The 19,814-nt window shown below is 45.6% G+C and overlaps 2 protein-coding genes across 8 annotated transcripts in view; one reads left to right on the top strand and one right to left on the bottom strand.

Annotated features, from left to right (window-relative positions):
• Positions 1–19: 19 nt before the first annotated feature.
• LOC119215303 (stromal interaction molecule 1-like) lies at positions 20–14,971 on the bottom strand. Of its 7 annotated transcripts, XM_037467355.2 has the most exons (18): positions 14,585–14,970; positions 14,309–14,387; positions 14,082–14,216; positions 12,899–13,029; positions 12,700–12,814; positions 11,696–11,807; positions 11,446–11,561; positions 11,196–11,370; positions 10,103–10,277; positions 9,836–9,997; positions 9,660–9,760; positions 9,362–9,597; positions 8,820–8,906; positions 8,218–8,275; positions 5,649–5,850; positions 4,465–4,614; positions 2,871–2,958; positions 22–1,578 (listed from the first exon to the last, which is right to left on the bottom strand). In XM_037467355.2, the coding sequence occupies exons 3-18, from the start codon at positions 14,212–14,214 to the stop codon at positions 1,454–1,456; spliced, it is 2,166 nt and encodes a 721-aa protein (XP_037323252.2). In that variant the 5' UTR covers positions 14,215–14,216; positions 14,309–14,387; positions 14,585–14,970; the 3' UTR covers positions 22–1,453. The 7 variants fall into 7 exon arrangements, with proteins under 7 accessions (XP_037323260.1, XP_037323252.2, XP_037323251.2 ...); XM_037467354.2 differs by having other exon boundaries at positions 14,082–14,387; positions 14,585–14,971; XM_037467358.2 differs by lacking the exons at positions 22–1,578; positions 2,871–2,958; positions 4,465–4,614; positions 5,649–5,850 and adding an exon at positions 6,979–7,570 and having other exon boundaries at positions 14,082–14,387; positions 14,585–14,968.
• A 1,403-nt stretch (positions 14,972–16,374) lies between these two features.
• Positions 16,375–19,814, top strand: part of rhogb (ras homolog family member Gb) — a 6,359-nt gene continuing 2,919 nt past the window's right edge. The window contains exon 1 of the mRNA XM_037467426.2: positions 16,375–16,532. The gene's annotated coding sequence lies outside the window, so the exon portion shown is untranslated. The remainder of the gene's footprint in view (positions 16,533–19,814) is intronic.

Raw genomic sequence — 19,814 nt, 5'->3', positions numbered from 1 at the left:
TAAATCAAAGAAGTTTTCTTTAAAAACTTTATTGATAAGGCAACAAAAACATGGTTTAAATTCATTATCAGTTTGGTGAATTCTGCTTATTGCATAATAAGCGTTAATCAGGATGCTAACCCGAGGCATGCTAACCTGTGGGATGCTAACCCGAGGCATGCTAACCCGTGGCATGCTAACCTGTGGCATGCTAACCCGAGGCATGCTAACCCGTGGCATGCTAACCTGTGGGATGCTAACCCGTGGGATGCTAACCTGAGGCATGCTAACCTGTGGCATGCTAACCCGTGGCATGCTAACCCGAGGCATGCTAACCTGAGGCATGCTAACCTGTGGGATGCTAACCCGAGGCATGCTAACCCGTGGCATGCTAACCCGAGGCATGCTAACCTGTGGGATGCTAACCCGAGGCATGCTAACCTGTGGCATGCTACCCCGAGGCATGCTAACCTGTGGGATGCTAACCCGAGGCATGCTAACCTGAGGGAAGTACGACCATTGGTCAGCTCCTGGTCCTACTTGTCACCGTATAAAAGTAAAAATCATGAAGTCAAAAACGTCTACTACTGTAGGAATGTACCTGACAACACCTCAGTCAAGAAAACGTTTAGTCTCAGAGGAGTTTGAGGAGCAGCTGATCAATAATCACAGGCTGCACTCTCAAATCTCCATATTTGTTTATTGGTTGTGTTAGTCTTCATTTTGATTCAAATACCTCCAGCTTTGACCTGGACGACCCGGTTTGGCCCGGTTTGGCCCGGATTGGCCCAGTTGGCTCTCTGAACTGGCCTCTAATGGAGGACAGACCTGGTACTTTGATAAAGTAAAGCTGAGGTGTTGCTGCTCCATTACAGCTCAGGTCCATAAAACCTAATGGCTGTGAGAAGCTCAGTCCTCTCAGAAAAAAGATCCCAGCATGCACTGCTCTCACAGACAATCCCAGCATGAATACAAAGATATTATCGGACAAACACCCTAAATGAACTGGAGGGGATTTCTGGACCTGGTTCTGAGAATACCTATTTTTATTCTGTCCGTGAGAAGGAGCTGCTATCTGGGAGGAGGCGGGCCCCTGAGGGCCCCCCAGGGATCCCAGCTGTCCAAACACCATCCATGAAAACCACTTCCTAAATTGGCAAAGTTCTGAATGAGATCAGCAGGATTCTGATCAGCCTCCGGACCCTCTGTTCCCCCCCCCCCTTTGTGCCCTCCCTGGACACTGGAATCAAAAATACAGTTCTGAGGGTTTTTAACATTTTAAATCAACAGATTTGTGAAGGTGGATTTTCTTTTTTCATCAAAGTCTTCTTTGTCTGGAAATAGTTTTTGGACTTGAGCGGCAGAAACGACGCGTTGCTCAGTTTTACTTCAGTCTCCTTCCAGGTGTCCTCAACAAGTCTGTCGGGTCTCTTATTTTGACGGGGGGCGGAGGGGGTGGCAGGCTTACTGCACCTTAACCAGTCCGGCCCTCCACAATGATGACCAGCACCGGCGTCAGGTCCATGAGGCTCTTCAGCATGTCCATGATGTCCTCGTGGTCTCTGGCCCCCTCGATGAACTCTTCCAGGGTCAGCTCACCTGAGGGGTCAAAGGTCAGTTACACTCAGGGTACCAATGCTGCTCTTCATTTGTAGACTCTGATGTTTGTCTTAGTTCTTAATTACTTTTAGCTACATTTGGTACATTTTCTAAATATCAACAATGTTCTGTTTATTTTGTCAACGTTGCTTTTTACTGAAGTCTTGTTCTTTTTGTCCAATGTCCCATTTTTAAATCAGATGTTGTGAATATTTTAATCGATCCAATGTAGCCATCACATACATTTGATAAGATTTCTAGGCTCATTTTAAAATTCTAAAATGATTGTAACAACATTTGACTGCTTTCTGTCTGATGTTGTTACCGTCTTCAATGGCGTCTTAGTTGTCTTAGCTGCTGAGATTAAGTCCTAGTTTAACTTCTTGTTTAGTTCTCCTTGTTCTTCATTCAAGCTTTTGGGGTTTTCAAAGATCTCCAGATTTGAGTATTTTGGAAGCCCAGATGTTTGTATTTACTGTATATTTTAAGGGGCTAGTGATGATTCATTACCTTTATTAACGAGGAGCTCCCTCTGTCCTCTGAGAAGTAAAACATCGGATTATCTGCGTAGAATCGGATTCTCCTTTTCCTCAGGTTTAAATTGAGGGGTTCTCTGATTCTCACAATAGCAAAGACAATGCCGAACTTGTACCCTAATGTATTACTCTCATGTAATACTTTCATATAATAATACTCTTATGTATTACTCTCATATAATACTTGTTTAATACTCTTATGTAATACTCTAATATAATACTTGTTTAATACTCTTATGTAATACTCTTATGTAATACTCTCATATAATACTTGTTTAATACTCTTATGTAATACTCGTATGTATTACTCTCATATAATACTTGTTTAATACTCTTATGTAATACTCTAATATAATACTTGTTTAATACTCTTATGTAATACTCTTATGTATTACTCTCATATAATACTTGTTTAATACTCTTATGTAATACTCTAATATAATACTTGTTTAATACTCTTATGTAATACTCTTATGTAATACTCTCATATAATACTTGTTTAATACTCTTATGTAATACTCGTATGTATTACTCTCATATAATACTTGTTTAATACTCTTATGTAATACTCTAATATAATACTTGTTTAATACTCTTATGTAATACTCTTATGTATTACTCTCATGGAATACTCTCACATAATACTTGTTTAATACTCTTATGTATTACTTTCATGGAATACTCTGCTAGTCGGGTAAAGAACTTTGTGTTTCATTGCGCTCTTTCTTCTTCCACCTGAAGCTCCTTGTTTTTTACCTTCTCCGTTCACGTCAATCCTCTCGAATATGATGGACACGATGTCCTCGGGGTCGGTGTCTCTGTTCCGTGTAATGTCCTGGATGGCCTGTAGGAGGATGTCATAAAAACACTTCCTGTAAGGATTCTAACCACTTCATTTCATCTCTAATAGTTAAGAAATAAATTCAAATTAATCATAGATTAGGCGAGTAATCTCTAATAAAATCTTTTTAATTCCACAAATTAGAAGCAGAAGTGGGGAAATGACAAGAAGAAATGGCCGAGTTAATGCAGTTTTCCTTTCATATTTTCTGATACAAATCTCAAAATCATTTATGTTTTTCTACTCGTTTTTTCAATCATTTAAATCTCACCTTTCAAACTTCTTTCTTTCTTTGTTACATTTTATAATTACCAGATTGCATTTTAAATTCATAATAGCAAATTCTTGTCAGAACTTTAGTGGTTAAAATGAAGCGTTGAGGGTCAGAAGTTTCCTGTCAGATGTCAGATTGAGTTCATCTAGCAGATTAAACCTCTAATCTCAGATAATCCAACCCAGTTCTTCCCGCTGAGTCACTTTGTGGGACCTTTGGTTCTCCCTTAAGCTTCCATTTAGGAATCTTCTCTTGTACTTTCATATGTACCTTTTAGAATGACTGCAGCAAATTAGTAAATATGTCTTAGAGGAAACAGTACCTCACAGATCACATTTTTTATTATTACAATGAAGAAATGTGAATGATTCAACATTCATAAAACAACATACATTTCACCCCAACAATATAATTACTGAGCTTTGCATATTGAGCACAATGTACAAAATCCAAAATGTTTCCCAATAAAACAGAAAAAACTGAATTTGCATCGTTTGACTTTGAAATCCGAAGAAAGAACTTCCAGTTTTATTTCTTTTGTTTCTAGATTAACAGGATATATCATCTTTTTTGTTTTGTTTACAAATCACAAATTCTCATTTTAGCTTTGGCGTAGTATTTTCAAACCTTTATTCTCTAAATTAAAGACTTTGCATCCGTTTGTAATGAGGGAATAAAGAGTTGGGGAAGTAGTTTTTATTTCTGGGATGTTTAGGTCATTTAGCTTTTAAGGGTTGAATTTTAATGTTTTCCTCAGAATTAAATCAAACAACCGGTCTGTAAATTGTTGTTCAGAGAATGTTACAGCAGTGGTTAGTCAACCACAAAGAGACACAAAACAACCACAAAGAGGCATAAAACCACCACAAAGAGACATAAAACCACCACAAAGAGGGACCAAACAACAACAAAAAGGTTCTTCCAAGAAGAAACGGAACAGACTGCAGGAGAAATAGGTTACGCCCCGAAATCAGAGAGAAGCAAAGAGAAGGATCTACAAAACACGTTTTCGTGCTCCATTCAGGATTCAAGCACCGGCAATATAAATATCATAAAAATAATAATAATGAATAGAATCCCTTCCTGAAAGACGTCTTTGTACTCTAAAGAGGTTGTTTTGAGGGTCTGTTTCTTCTTCTAATCTTTAGTTTATATTTGTTTGTCTTTTGTCAGATTAGCATCCAGTACCATCAAACATCACTTCTTGTTTGCGTAGCATGTACGAAGTTTCTTACCGCAAAGATGGTCTCCAGCTCCTCCTTGTCAATCTTCCCGTTGCCATCCTGGTCGAACAGTTTGAAGTACCACTTTAGTTTCTGGTTGATTTCCCCTTTCAGCATCAGGCTGATGGCAGCGATGTATTCCACAAAGTCGATGTACCCGTCCTGCAGGAAGAAGGTTGAGTTCTTTAATGTGGGGGTTTACAGGCGAAGGGATGAATCAGATTCAGTATTTTATGGTTTTCCTGATTATATTTTGTTTTCCCAGTTTTAGACTTTACATTATTGTAAAAGACAAAGAATAAAAGACAAAAAATGGTACATAGTACTTATATATATATAAATACTAGACAGAATATTTTCCCATTGTGATATTGGTACCTCTACAATGACAGACTACTCTCACTCTCAATGTATACTATCCCTTTTCACATCGTAGTTTAAACTCGTTGACTCTTTCATCTCTTTTAGACCGAACAAACTGTCCGAGGATTTGACCTCATTTTAAAGCATTTAACGGATCTGTTGTCCTTCCTCTGATGAGACGAGCTCATCCTTCCTGAACTTCACCTGCTCAGGCTCTCAATCCCATTAGCTCTCCGTGACCGACTCTCTCTGCATGCAAACAGCGTGATCTTATTAGTCAGGGAGCTAAGAAACGCCTTCAAACCGATCAATGACCGAAGTCTTCATCCCGATCAATGACCGAAGTCTTTGTCCCGATCAATGACCGGAGTTTTTGTCCCGATCAATGACCGAAGTCTTTGTCCCGATCAATGACCGACATCTTTATCGTCAATCAATGATTACCGACTTCTTTGTTCCGATCAATGACCGAAGTCTTTGTCCCGATCAATAACCGACGTCTTTGTCCTGATCAATGACCGGAGTCTTTGTCCCGATCAATGACCGACATCTTTATCGTCAATCAATGATTACCGACTTCTTTGTTCCGATCAATGACCGACAATTTTGTCCCGATTAATAAGTAACGTCTTTGTCCCGATTAATGACCAACATCTTTATCGTCAATAAATGACTACCGACTGTGTATAATGTATATATGTATATATATATAATACACAATATATAAAATATATATTAAAATTATTCTCAAATCAAAAGTGCCCTGACCATTCTGATATTGAACTGATACATATTGGGCGGTTTTAGTTTGAAAGGACTTGTGTGAAACGCACCCCGTCCATGTCAAAGGTGAGGAAGACCTGGTCTACGTAGCTGTTGGCGTTCTCCGTCATGCCCTTCAGGCCCAGGATGGCCTTCAGCTCAAACAGCGTGATGAGGCCCGACGGGGACTCCCGCATGAACTTGTTGTACCAGTGGTGCATGTCCTCGGCCAGGATGTCCTCCAGGTTGGACCCGTGGTTCCCCATCGCTGCTCTGAGGAACAAAAGAAGGAACGAGGAACTCTCACCTCGAAGAAGAGGTGTTGGGTTAAGGAGACGGAACCAGATGAACTCTTTTGATGGAAGAGAGGAAAGGGTCCAAAGTCCTTTAATAGAGACAACGAAAGGCCAAGAGTGAAGAAGGGGAGAAGTTCACAGAGCCGGCTGACGGCAGTGACTCTGCAGGTTGAGAGCAAACCTCAGGACTCTCCTAACCCTCTTAGGTCCTGTAGAGACCTGAAATAACTCCATAATGAGATCAGGCCGCGCGCTAGCGAGGGTTCTGTCACCAGGAGGCCGAGCCAAGAGGCTTTACCGGTTGGGGTTCAGCTGGGGAAAAAGGCACAAAACAACAACAGAGAAGCATAAAACCACCACAAAGAGGCACAACACAACCACAAAGAGGCACCAAACAACCACAAAGAGACACAAAACCACCACAAAGAGGCCCAACACAACCACTAAGAGACACAAAACCACCACAAAGAGGCACAAAAAAACACAAAGAGACACAAAACAACCACCAAGGGGCATAAAACCACCACAGACACAAAGCAACCTGAAAGAGACAATAATTTACCAAAAGAGATGCAAATTGACCACAAACACACAGACCCTATAACAAGTACCAAAAGATTTAGTAAAACCACAAAAAGATGTAAACAACACAACAACATGAGACCATGAACTCATGTTTACTGAGGGAATAAATCAAGAGAGAAGTAGAGTCATTTCCTCATAGACGTCTATGGGAGCAGAGGAGTCGCCCCCTGCTGGTCACTACACAGAAGTAGAGTCATTTCCTCATAGACGTCTATGGGAGCAGAGGAGTCGCCCCCTGCTGGTCACTACACAGAAGTAGAGTCATTTCCTCATAGACGTCTATGGGAGCAGAGGAGTCGCCCCCTGCTGGTCACTAGACAGAAGTAGAGTCATTTCCTCATAGACGTCTATGGGAGCAGAGGAGTCGCCCCCTGCTGGTCACTACACAGAAGTAGAGTCATTTCCTCATAGACGTCTATAGGAGCAGAGGAGTCGCCCCCTGCTGGTCACTACACAGAAGTAGAGTCATTTCCTCATAGACGTCTATGGGAGCAGAGGAGTCGCCCCCTGCTGGTCACTACACAGACTGTAAGTTACCTTTAAAGAACCAGAAGGCTGACGCTTTATTTGGGGTTTTATTGACTTGATTAAAGTTCATTTGGGAGACACGTTTACACCACAATCTGGAAAGGAAAGAGTTCAAAAGGTACATTTTCATCATAAACATCTGAGTTTAATGTGTTTGGTGATAACCGCCTTGTTGTAACCAAAAGCAGCGTGAGCAGGAAGTAGCGTCAGCCGGGTCGCACCAACTGTAAGACGTACTTTCACGTCTCCTCTGGTTCTTCTTCTTTGGTGTGGGCGTGTCAGGTAATAAGAAGTAGCGGGTAGCAGCAGGTCGGTGAGTTCAGTGGCGCCCTCCCTTCTTCTTAAAGATCTTATTAAAGGCGTCCCTCCTCCGGCTGACGGATGGCTTTCCGTCTTCCCCTGCGTCGTCATCTCTGTCTCCTCCGTACTCCTCCACCAGGTCGGAGGTCGCGCAGAGCGAGCGGGTGGAGCTAAAGTGGTTGATGACCCCTCTAAGCTCCCGGAGGCTGGAGCTCTTCTCCAGGCCACCTCCTCCTTCTGCGGCTCCGCCCACACCCGAGATCTGGGCTTGCAGGGGGTGGAGCCTGGAGGGAAAGGGGGAAGGCTTAGAGGCAGGCGAGCCTGGTGATTCACCGTGAGAGAAGGGGAGGGCGGAGTCAAACTCCGATCGGTTCATGATGTCACTGACGGAGAACGCCGTTTGTGCAGCACGGCATTAATGTGAACACAATGTCAAACAGTAAAGAGGAAAGGTAATTAAGAGAGTAGTACAGACATATTAAAATGATTAGAAATAGAAAATGGAAGTACGGACCAAGGTGAGAGATGAAGCCAGTGCGCAAAGGGTTTTTATCTCTTAAAATTGTTTGTGAAAATCAGAATAAAAGATGAAAATGAAAAGAAAATTTGAGTTGTATGGGTATAAGACATTAGAATTATTATTAGCATTACAAAATCCAGGTAGTTATGCAAACACACAAATCCTAAAACTTTAAACACTCGACGTTCTGAAAAAATTACAAACGGAATTCGGACAACTAGTAAAACTCTGAAACTATGAATTATGAAAACTATGAAGAAGACGAGGTAGAGTCTTTTGGGGGGGGGGGGGGGGGCAATAAAGGGGCGAGACAGGGAGGAGGAGAGAGACGACGTGCGGAGGAACCCTAGCTGGCCAATAGGGATCAAGCCAAGCCCCTCCAGTTGAGTTAAGCCCCGCCCCTCAACAGACCTGTGAGAGCTGAAGGCGGGGTTTCCTTTCCACTGACGCAGGGGCATCAGACTCTGAGCTGTGGGACACGAAGGGCCACGTTTTAATTTATCAAGTAAAAAAGGGCCAAAATTATATAAAGTGCAAGTTAAGAAGGAACAATTCCCTTGAGCTTCAGAGAGAAATCACATTTCATAAATCACTTATTTCAAATGTTTTCTGTATTGTTGCAGCCATCTTCACTGAAAAATGTGTCATTTTTCTAGCATTTGTTTTTGTTTGTTACGAATTAGTCCAATTTGTCTTTAGATGCTTAAAATATTTAACAAGTTCACAACTTTTTTCAAACAATATTTTCTAATCAATTTCAATCATTGAATTGTGATAAAATACTGTCACTCATAAAACTACACTAAAGGGCAGTGCAATAGTACTTTTTGAAAGTATATATTGTATTTATTAATACAGCATGTTACTGAAATGAAGATGGTTTTTCATCAGTTTGATATTTTCACAATCTTCCAAAAACTAATTTGCATAAAACAATGTTACGGGATTTCTCTCGCAAATCATTAATTATTTGTTTTTCATCATGCTCTTCTCCAAAGGAGGGCGGGGCTAACCAGAGTGTTTCCATGGTGACTGGCTGTCGGCGATGCCACTCAGGGGCCAGAGGTCGCTCACTCGCCGGTCCATCTGCCACGCTGCGTCTGGAAGAGCAACCAATCAGAGGAGGGGGGCGGAGACAGTGAGCTGAGGAACCTTCACCAGAAGATCCATCACTTCCAATAAGGCCTTTTGTCTAAATAGTTTGAATGACAAAATTAAATATTTGATAAATAAATATTGTATGTTTCTTCATGTCCACTTTTAATCCTTGATGTTTGAAATATATCACACGTGTTCCTCATCTTTGTTGACCTTGTTTCTCCATGCGTTCACTGGTTATCCTGTTTTTAATGTCACGCAATGACTTGTGGGTAATTCCCATGGGAAAGGGTTAATAAAGGAAGGGGGGGGGTTCTGATCCCACTGTGGATCTGAAACTGGAATCTGATCAGCTCCTCAGGATCTTTGTATCTTTGACGTTTGTCTCTTATTTTAAATCCACATTATACGTCAGAATAAACTCTTCTAAACGCACACGTTAAGATCTCAGACTCACACTGCAGCGTCCCCGGAGACAGGATGTCCTCGTCCATGTCGTCCAGGTCATCTGAGAGCAGGAGGTTCTGAGGGGTCGGAGGTCGTAGGCCCAGGAAGGAGGGGTCCAGGTTGAGGGCGGAGGCCAGCGCCCCCAGGCCCGGGTTGTCCACCAGGCAGAAGCCCGTCAGCCCCTCGATCTGCTGCCAGCGGTGGAGCTTCTCCCTCAGGGCCGCCGTCACCTCGGCCAGGGCCTGTCTAAGGGGGGGGGGGTTATGACTGCTGGTTGAAAGACGCCGCCCCCCCCCCCCGTCACTCACTTGGCAGAGAGGATCTTGTGGTCGACGTCGTCCAGCGAAGAGCTGTGAGCCACATGGAAGGTCCTGAAGAGAGAGGTCCTCTTCTTCCTGATCTTCTCCGCCTGAAACACCAACATCTTCATCCTCGTCACCACAATCATCCTCATCTTCATCACCACCACCACCATCACACTCACCCCCTCCCTGGCCTGCAGCAGCTGTCGCTCCGCGCTGGTCTTCTTCACGTCGTAGTACTGAACTTCCACCTCGTGAGTCAGCTGCAGCCATTTCTGCAGCGAGTCAGGAGGCGTCCAGCGAGCCCGAGCCTCTAGCTCCGCCTTCTTCAGGGCCGCGCGCACCTACACACACACACACACACACACACACACACACACACACACAGGAGCTAGCGGTGACAGAACCAGTGCCTCGGACCTCTGACCTCTGACCTCTGACCCCTTTACCTGGTCCAGCTCCTCCTCGGCGTCCTTCTGCCGGCTCGTCTCATTGGTCGTTCCACGCAGCTCCCGGAGCCGCTGAGCCTCCTGATTGGCTGAGTCGATCTCGCTCCTTAGCTCCTCCTCCACCTTCACCTTCTCCACCTGCACGCAGCGCTGCTCCTCCTGAGCCTTCTGCAGCCTGGGGGGGGGGTAAGGGGAGGAGTCAGTGGTCTGATTGGCTGCTCAGTGAGCGTTGTTTATTGTTAACATTTCAATAGTAAATATGTGAGTCACTGATGTCAGTGCAGCAGCACGAGTCCTCGTGTCCTCGTGTCCTCGTGCACGGATCAGACAAAGTGCTGAGTCCTCTGGAGGTTCTGGCTCAGGTTTACTGTTATAAAGTCGTTACGATACAGAACGAAGAAACACAAACATGAGTAGAATGTCGTGTGCAGTGAGCTGTAGGAACTCCCCACACATCCTGATGTTCCTGTCCGTTGGGCCTTACATTCTCATCTTCTCTGGCGATGCAGCGTGGAAAGAATCTTTTACAGTGTCTCATACCGCCTCTGCTGTGATGTCATCACACGCTGCATGGGGGGGTTGGGGGGGGGGGTATGTGGCTTGTGGTCATATACGTTCCATCGCTACTGAGAACAGGTCCTTGGGGTTTAGGAGAGTGAGAGGATCTCCATCAGCAAACCACTGATGATGGAGCGATGGACCCAAACTATTACGTACTTTGACATGTCCAATGTGACCCTCTGATGTTCAGGGATGAGATGTTTAAAGGAGGACAAGACGCTGTGGATTGTTTCAGACTCTTCTGCCTCCGTTTTGCCTCCCGACTCCTCAGGAATCAGGAAACATTTTTACCACAATATGTCAGAGATACAAGAACAATAAAATAAAATATAACTCCTCTCTTCTCTCTGGCTGTTGACTCTGTCCAAGTGTGAGTGTGTGTGTGTGTGTGTGTGTGTGTGTGAGTGTGTGTGTGTGTGTGTGTGTGTGTGTGTGTGTGAGTGTGTGTGTGTGTGTGAGTGTGTGTGTGCAGAGCAGCTTTCTGTTTACACACACACACACTACCAGTAGTACTTGTAGTACTTGTACTCACTGGTCCTGCAGGTCCAGCAGGCTCTGCTCAGCCCTCTGCAGACCCTCCAGGTCCTTCACCAGCCTCTCCACGTCCTCTCTGGACCTCCGGTTCTGGATGAAAGCGAACCAGCAGCCGCTGAGACCCGCCAGGACGGACAGGACCAGGACCAGGTCCTTCCAGGGTCCGGGCCGCGCTGCGACACACACAGGGACCATGAAGGCTGGGTGTACGTGTACGTGTGTGTGTGTGTGTGTGTGCAAACACACACCTGGAGGAGGTCCAAACAGCACGATGTCCAGAGCCTTAAGCTGAAGCTTCTGAGCGTGACCTCTGTCCAGGATCCTCATCACCGACACCATCAAGGTGGTGTTCTTCACCGCCAGCCTGATGGTGCACAGATATGCGCACGCACACACACACACACACACATAGAGAGCGCACATGACACCCTCAGAGCGTTCAGTCCTGTGGGGGGGAGCTGTGAAGGCATGGAGCATCATGGGAAGTGTAGTTCTTACCTGGGCAAGGCCCTCCCGTCCAGCTGGAGTCTCCTGAAGGTCTCTGTGTACTGAGGAAGCTCCACGCTGAGGAGCAGCCAGTCTTCCACCTGCTGCTCCGTCCAGTTGTACACTGAAAACACCGCTTCAATCATCATGCAGCCCGCTGGGCGCCGTGTGACATCATCACGCCACCTCATCTTTCCTTCCTTCTATTATTCCTTTTTCCATATTTCCTTCTGTTCTTTTCCTTCATTTGTTACTTAATTTCCCTTCCTTCCTTCCTTCCTTCCTTCCTTCCTTCCTTCATACATCTTCCCAGGTCCTCTTTTGAGTTCTTTCTTGCATCTTTTCTTTTTGTACTGGATTCCTCTCCTTTGGTAGATGAATGGTTGCTAACAGGCGCTCTGGTTGCCATGTCAACGTCTTCTATTTACAAAGTAAACAAGAAGACTTCCTCTCCTCCTCCTGTTTACTTTCTTCTGCTTTTCATCCGTCACTGTTGAAATCATTCCGTCACATGCTAACGCTAACATTCTAACAGCTAACACGCTACCTGCCTCCTCTTTGAGCTTCAACACACTCGGGAAAAAGAAGGTTCTCATCTGGTTCTTTAAAAGGCGGCGAGGTTCCACTAAGAACCCTTTGATCCACGGATCTACTCACGATTGAGTCATTGGGTGGTTAGAAAATAATAAAACTTACCATGCTGTGATCTGGTTAGCTGCTAGCTATACATAAATAACCTGGTTCATGGTAATAGAACATTTAACAGAACCTTCTCTTGTCCAACCATTGTCTAATAAACTTTGAATTCCTAATATGCAGAAGGTTTCTGCAGTAGATGTTTATCTTTTAGATGTTCATCTGATAGTAGATATGTGATGATTTTAAGGCATCTAGTTCATGGAGTTGGCCATGAACTAGGCATGGAGGGACATTTATAGTGGAAGCACATGGGAGCTATGATGTCACTGAGCTGTGATGTCACTGAGCTGTGATGTCACTGAGTTTTGCCTCCTCACCTACGGAGCTCTTCCAGGACCTCCACATGTCCTCCAGGCTGATGCGCAGGTCGGCCCGGTGGAAGCTGCTGTGCTTGTCTTTGGGGTCGTGGTACTTCAGGTCCGCCCGGAGGAACTGAAGGGGGGGATGGGGGGGGGGGGGGGGTTAGTATCCGGGTCGGGAAGCGGGCCTCGGGCCTGGTCTCTGAGGACGTCTCACCTCGTCGGTCTCCGTAGGGTCCACTGAGCCGTCAGCGTCATTGTCCATCAGCTTGTGGATGAAGCAGATCGCCTCGAAGCTCAGCAGGGACTTGTGGTCCAGACAAAGTGTTCTGCTGGGGGCACACGGGTCTACAGACACACACATGCACACGTGTGCTGTGAGTGAGCCAGAGAGGCTCGTTCCCATCTGCTAAGGCCGGTATCCTCTGGATCACATCATGTAGATATAGAACTAGATGATATCTAGATGTTTATCAAACCCCCCGCAGAACACAACAGAACTTTACAGTGTTCTGTGTTTCATTCGCTCAACAATGTTGTTTCCCTGGCAACAGGAAGGACTCCCGTTAGCCTCGGCTAACAGCTAGCTAGTGAGTCACACTCAAACAGGACCATATTTGGTCGTTTCAGCCTGCAGAAACATCTGAGAGTCTGTGTGTGTGTCTGTGTGTGTGTGTGTGTCTGTGTGTGTGTCTGTGTGTGTGTGTCTGTGTGTGTGTGTGTGTCTGTGAGTGTGTGCATGAGTGTGTGTCTGTGTGTGTGTGTGTGTGTGTCTGTGTGTGTGCGTGTGTCTGTGTGTGTGTCTGTGTGTGTGTCTGTGTGTGTGTCTGTGTGTGTGTGTGTGTGTGTGTGTGTGTGTCTGTGTGTGTGTCTGTGTGTGTGTCTGTGTGTGTGTGTGTGTCTGTGAGTGTGTGCATGAGTGTGTGTCTGTGTGTGTGTGTGTGTCTGTGTGTGTGTGCATGAGTGTGTGTCTGTGTGTGTGTGTGTGTGTGTCTGTGTGTGTGCGTGTGTCTGTGAGTGTGTGTGCATGAGTGTGTGTGTGTGTGTGTGCATGAGTGTGTGTGTGTGTGTCTGTGTGTGTGTCTGTGTGTGTCTGTGTGTGTGTGTGTGTGTGTCTGTGTGTGTGTCTCTGTGTGTGTCTGTGTGTGTGTGTCTGTGTGTGTGTGTGTGTGCGTCTGTGTGTGTCTGTGTGTGTGTGTGTGTGTGTGTTACTCAGGGGGGGGGTGGGGGCTGTTACCACGGCTACCAGGTGAGGTAAGAGGTACACAATGATCACATATCTTCACACATACAGTAGTACAGTACAAATGACTACATGTACCTCTGAGATGTGGTACTGCATGAGGTACATCCTGTGGGACCATCAGTAACACACAGACAGACAGGAAGTGCGTTCCTACCTGAAGCTGCTTTGCTGTTGGACACAGCGAGATGATGCTGGTCCAGGTGGGCGTGGTCACTTGGGCCCGGTGAGATGTTCGCCCCGACACACACACTCAGAACGCACACCAGAAGCACACACACACACTCCATGTCTGTGGGGGAAACATGTTCAAGTTTAACTTTTTCAAAATAAAAGCACTTTTGAGTCTCTGAAGTTGATTTGAGTTCTTTTTGTAGATTTTACTTCCTTCAGAGGTTCTGGGCCCAGAGGGACTAGTGGTTTGGCTCCAAAGGTTCTGGTTCCATGTTGCAGAGTTCTTCTCCTGTTAGAGGTCCAAGATGAAGTTCATAATCCATTACACATAAGACCAGAAATTGATTCTTCGTCTAAGATGATCTGACTTAAAGGTTTTATTTTGAAACACATTTGTTTGTTCTCTCTTAATCTAAACTACATGGAACAAGATATTTAAACTCTGAAGGAGCTTTAGATGAATCAATAACCCCGAATCCTTGTCACCTGTATCAGCAGGATCACCTCGAGGGGCTTGAGCTCTTCCTCACTTCAGCTTTGAGTGTTTCATCGATTCGTTTTCTTCTTTTTATTATTTGTATTTTAAATAAATGAAGCTGGTGAAGGATGAAGCGCCGAGAGGTCAGAGGTCACACAGCTGTTAGGCTTCACACCAAGAGACGGCTGCTGCTGTAATCCATCGATCAGGCCTCGAGGTGATCGACCCTCACTTCTTCTTCTCCAAACTCAAACTTCAACAATCTGCTGCGGAGAAAAAGAGAAAATCCCACAGTCCGCCCCACGGTGCGTTCACGGACCCATTGCAAGCTTGGAATCCAGAGTGATTTAACATTGAGTTATTCTGCATTTTCTCTTGTGAGCAGAAGTGACGGATGGGACGCAACACTAATAAGTTAAAGACTGATGGAATAAACAACACGATATGATTATCTAAGTTAAATTATAAAGCCCTCTACGATCTCCTTTAAAGACTTTATTTTAATTTTAAAATATTAAAAATTGTAATTTGACTCAATATGAATATAAATGTTACATAAAAACATTGTACTGTCTTCACTAAATTAAACTAAAATCACTTTTTCATTAAACATAAATATAGAAGACATCAGTTATTTCTAATAACAGTTTCAGCTCTAATTTGTATATATATTCTGCATATAGACATAACAGGTCTAAATGTCCAATTGTCCTGATGGTCTACTTTCTGACTGTAAGGGAAGGCATCACGTGGCCGCGGCGCGCCCTCATGCGGCCGCAGAGAGGAGGTGCAGCTCCGACTCTCGTGACACTATGACCACATCACATGGGACCATTAAAAACTTCCAAACATAAAGCACATAAACATAAAGCAAGGGGATTTAGTAACAGTTAAGAACATTGATCAAAACATTAAAGAAAAACAGTCCTTAAAAACGTTAAAAAGCTAAAAATAGGATAGTATTTTGAATCAAAGGCAGCAGCCAACAGAAAAGTCTTTAATGTGGACTTAAAGGAGCTGAGGGACTTTCTGGGACTTTCTTACACATTTGTGGAGGAGAAGAACTGAAGCTGCTTCTCCATGTTTAGTTCTTAGTGCAGTCTGTTTCTCACACAGCTGAACCATAATAGCTGATTAGTGGAGTCACATGACACAGTTATGCTTTCTGTTAACAGACCAACATCATGAAACCCCTCAATGCGCCCACGTCTCAGCCTCTCGGTCCATCAGCACCGGTTCCCCTCAAGGCTGCGTTCTTCCCCCTCTGCTCTTCTCCCTGTACACCATCAGCTGCACCTCCAGTCACCAGTCCGTCAAGCTCCTGAAGTTTGCTGATGACACCACCCTCATTGGACTGATCTCTGGTGGGGACGAGTCCGCCTGCAGGTGGGAGTCTGACCACCTGGTGACGTGGTGCAGCCAGAACAACCTGGAGATCAACGCCCTGAAGACAGTGGAGATGGTCGTGGACTTCAGGAAGAACGCAGCCCCCTGACTGACATCCCACAGTCACTCCCCCCACGCTCCACATGCACACTCACCTGTCACATGCACACTCACCTGTGTGAGTGTGCATGTGACAGGAGTGTGCACCATCCGCCATGTCAAATTCCTTGTATGTCTAACATATTTAGGGAGTAAATAATCCTAATTCCTAATTCCTGATGCTTAAATGTGTAAAATAATACTTGCGAATAAACATGTCTTCTTCGCACACCCACATGCACGTGCACGCACGCACTCACACGCACGGTAAACTTCCTCATACTTGCTCCATCACTTCCCCTGTCTCTCCTCTCGAACTTCCTCCTCTTTACTAGCTCCACCCGCCCGCCTCGCACAGAGATAGAGATCCGCTGTCCCTTCCGCACACTCACACGCACACACTCACAAACCAACACACGCACACACGCCCAGACGCAGAGCTCTGTGACCGGAGAAGAGCACCAATGACCGGTGAGTCTCCGTCGTTCAATCCACCCGGGACCCACCGGCTGTGTGTGCGCGCGTGTGTGTGTGTGTGTGTGTGTGTGTGTGTGTGTGTGTGTGTGTGTGTGTGTGTCGTCTCTCTGGTTATTGATCTAAGTTCTACTTCCCATCAGCAGATCAATTCCTCCGTGAATCAATACACTCTTGGTTTGTTTGTTTCTTTGTTGAACCTGCTGGTTAGAGGTGTAGTGGTTGAAAATGTAGTGGATGGATGTGTAGTTGTTGAAGGTGTAGTAGTGGGTGGTGTAGTGGTTGGAGGTGTGGTGGTGTAGTGGTTTGAGGTGTAGTAGTGGGTGGTGTAGTGGTTGGAAGTGTAGTGGTGGGAGGTGTAGTAGTGGGTGGTGTAGTGGTTGGAGGTGTGGTGGTGTAGTGGTGGGTGGTGTAGTGGTTGGAAGTGTAGTGGTGGGAGGTGTAGTAGTGGGTGGTGTAGTGGTTGGAGGTGTGGTGGTGTAGTGGTTGGAGGTGTAGTGGTGGGTGGTGTAGTGGTTGGAAGTGTAGTGGTGGGAGGTGTGGTGGTGGGTGGTGTAGTGGTGGGTGGTGTAGTGGTTGGAGGTGTAGTGGTGGGAGGTATAGTGGTGGGTGGTGTAGTGGTTGGAGGTGTGGTGGTGTAGTGGTTGGTGGTGTAGTGGTGTAGTGGTTGGAGGTGTGGTGGTGTAGTGGTTGGAGGTGTAGTGGTGGGTGGTGTAGTGGTTGGAGGTGTGGTGGTGTAGTGGTGGGTGGTGTAGTGGTTGGAGGTGTAGTGGTGGGAGGTGTAGTGGTGGGTGGTGTAGTGGTTGGAAGTGTTGTGGTGAGTGGTGTAGTGGTTGGAGGTGTAGTGGTGGGTGGTGTAGTGGTTGGAAGTGTAGTGGTGGGTGGTGTAGTGGTTGGAGGTGTAGTGGTGGGTGGTGTAGTGGTTGGAGGTGTAGTGGTTTGAGGTGTAGTGGTTGGTGGTGTAGAGGTTGGAGGTGTAGTGGCAGGTGGAGTAGTGGTTAGAGGTGTAGTGGTTGGAGGTGTAGTGGTGGGTGGTGTAGTGGTTGGAAGTGTAGTGGTGGGAGGTGTAGTGGTTGGAAGTGTAGTGGTGGGAGGTGTGGTGGTGGGTGGTGTAGTGGTTGGAGGTGTAGTGGTGGGTGGTGTAGTGGTTGGAGGTGTAGTGGTGGGAGGTATAGTGGTGGGTGGTGTAGTGGTTGGAAGTGTAGTGGTGGGAGGTGTAGTGGTTGGAGGTGTGGTGGTGTAGTGGTTGGAGGTGTAGTGGCAGGTGGTGTAGTGGTGGGTGGTGTAGTGGTTAGAGGTGTAGTGGTGGGTGGTGTAGTTTTTTGAGGCGTAGTGGTTAGAGGTGTAGTGGTTTGAAGTGTAGTGGTGGGTGGTGTAGTGGTTAGAGGTGTAGTGGTGGGTGGTGTAGTGATTGGAGGTGTAGTGGTTAGAGGTGTAGTGGTGTAGTGATTGGAGGTGTAGTGGTTAGAGGTGTAGTGGTTAGAGGTGTAGTGGTTGGAGGTGTAGTGATTGGTGGTGTAGTGGTGGGTGGTGTAGTGGTTAGAGGTGTAGTGGTGGGTGGTGTAGTTGTTTGAGGTGTAGTGGTGGGTGGTGTAGTGATTGGAGGTGTAGTGGTTAGAGGTGTAGTGGTGTAGTGATTGGAGGTGTAGTGGTTAGAGGTGTAGTGGTTAGAGGTGTAGTGGTGGGTGGTGTAGTTGTTTGAGGTGTAGTGGTGGGTGGTGTAGTGATTGGAGGTGTAGTGGTTAGAGGTGTAGTGGTGTAGTGATTGGAGGTGTAGTTTTTTGAGGCGTAGTGGTTAGAGGTGTAGTGGTGGGTGGTGTAGTGATTGGAGGTGTAGTGGTTAGAGGTGTAGTGGTGTAGTGATTGGAGGTGTAGTGGTTAGAGGTGTAGTGGTTAGAGGTGTAGTGGTTGGAGGTGTAGTGATTGGTGGTGTAGTGGTTTGAAGTGTAGTGGTGGGTGGTGTAGTGGTTAGAGGTGTAGTGGTGGGTGGTGTAGTGGTTGGAGGTGTCTCATTCATATTGGAGACATCTACTATTTTGTTCCTCCACCAGCTTCCTGACGTAGTCACCTGGGAGGTCTTCTGGAACACGAGGGTCTTCTTCACTTGTTTCTGTGAACATGTTTATTTCTACAGTTCAATCATCTTGACAAGAACCACTCGACTAAGTGGAGACAGAAGACAGGAAGCTGTCTATCGGGAACATCTCAAGAACTTTGAATGTTTCTCAAGTCGAGATCAGAACATTTGATTGATTTGATTTTATCCACCAAGTGATTTGAATCCTAGTTGTTCTGTTTTTTTTTTCATTTACTTTGCTCAAATACTCATGTTCTGGTTTTCTAGCCGGTTCTGAAGCATCTTTTGTTGGTCCAATCTTCTGTGTGTGTTAGTCCAGCTTTAATATTCACTGCTGTTTAGATTCCTACTTTAGTTGAATATTTCCTGGTCTGGTTGGTTATTTCATGGGGATCAGTCCCAGTTCCAGTGCTTCAGTCACAGACTTGGTGGTGTCTTCTTGGTGGTTCTGGTCCTGATTGGGTCTCTCTGGTGTCCAGGCGGCGGTGAGTGGAGAGCAGGTTCTGAGGCTCTGGAGTTCATGTCAGACTGAGTGAACACATTTCCTTCTACTGGATGAACACAGCCGGACAAACCCTTCCTGTTTCGCTTTCAACACAGACCAGTTCCTCTTTGGTCTGGTGGGGGTTGAGCTGATCAGCAGTTTGGTCTCTAGTGTCACAGCAGCTGCTGTGCTAACTTTCATATATATAAACACATATATAAATATATATACACACACATATAAAAATATATATATAAATATACACTTAGTCTTGTTGTCCTGGTCTGGTCCAGTGGTCTTTGGTCTTGATGTCCTGGTCTGGTCCAGTGGTCTTTGGTCTTGATGTCCTGGTCTGGTCCAGTAGTCCTGGTCTTGATGTCCTGGTCTGGTCCAGTAGTCCTGGTCTTGATGTCCTGGTCTGGTCCAGTAGGTTTCTTATGGGAGGAAACAGACAGAGCGAGATGATTCAGTTCCTCTTTGGTTCCTCTTTGTTTCCTCTTCAGTTCTTTGAGGTATCGATGTAATAAAAATAGAGAGAAAGAACAGCTGACAAGACGGAACCGAAGCTCTTAGTTACTTCCTGTTTGTTGGATTTACAGACTGAGATTAACAAACGAAAAAGATCGACCACTAAAGAAATGTGATATTTGTGATAAGTAGCAGGTTTACACAACGTTTTTCAAAGGTGCTTCCTTTACTGCAACATTGGAGTGATGAA

Source organism: Pungitius pungitius, chromosome 16, assembly GCF_949316345.1.
Source record: "Pungitius pungitius chromosome 16, fPunPun2.1, whole genome shotgun sequence".
In the NCBI taxonomy this organism is placed as follows: Eukaryota; Metazoa; Chordata; class Actinopteri; order Perciformes; family Gasterosteidae; genus Pungitius; species Pungitius pungitius.
The sequence above is the reverse complement of the archived record's forward strand: the minus strand, read 5'-3'. Positions and strand labels throughout refer to the sequence as shown.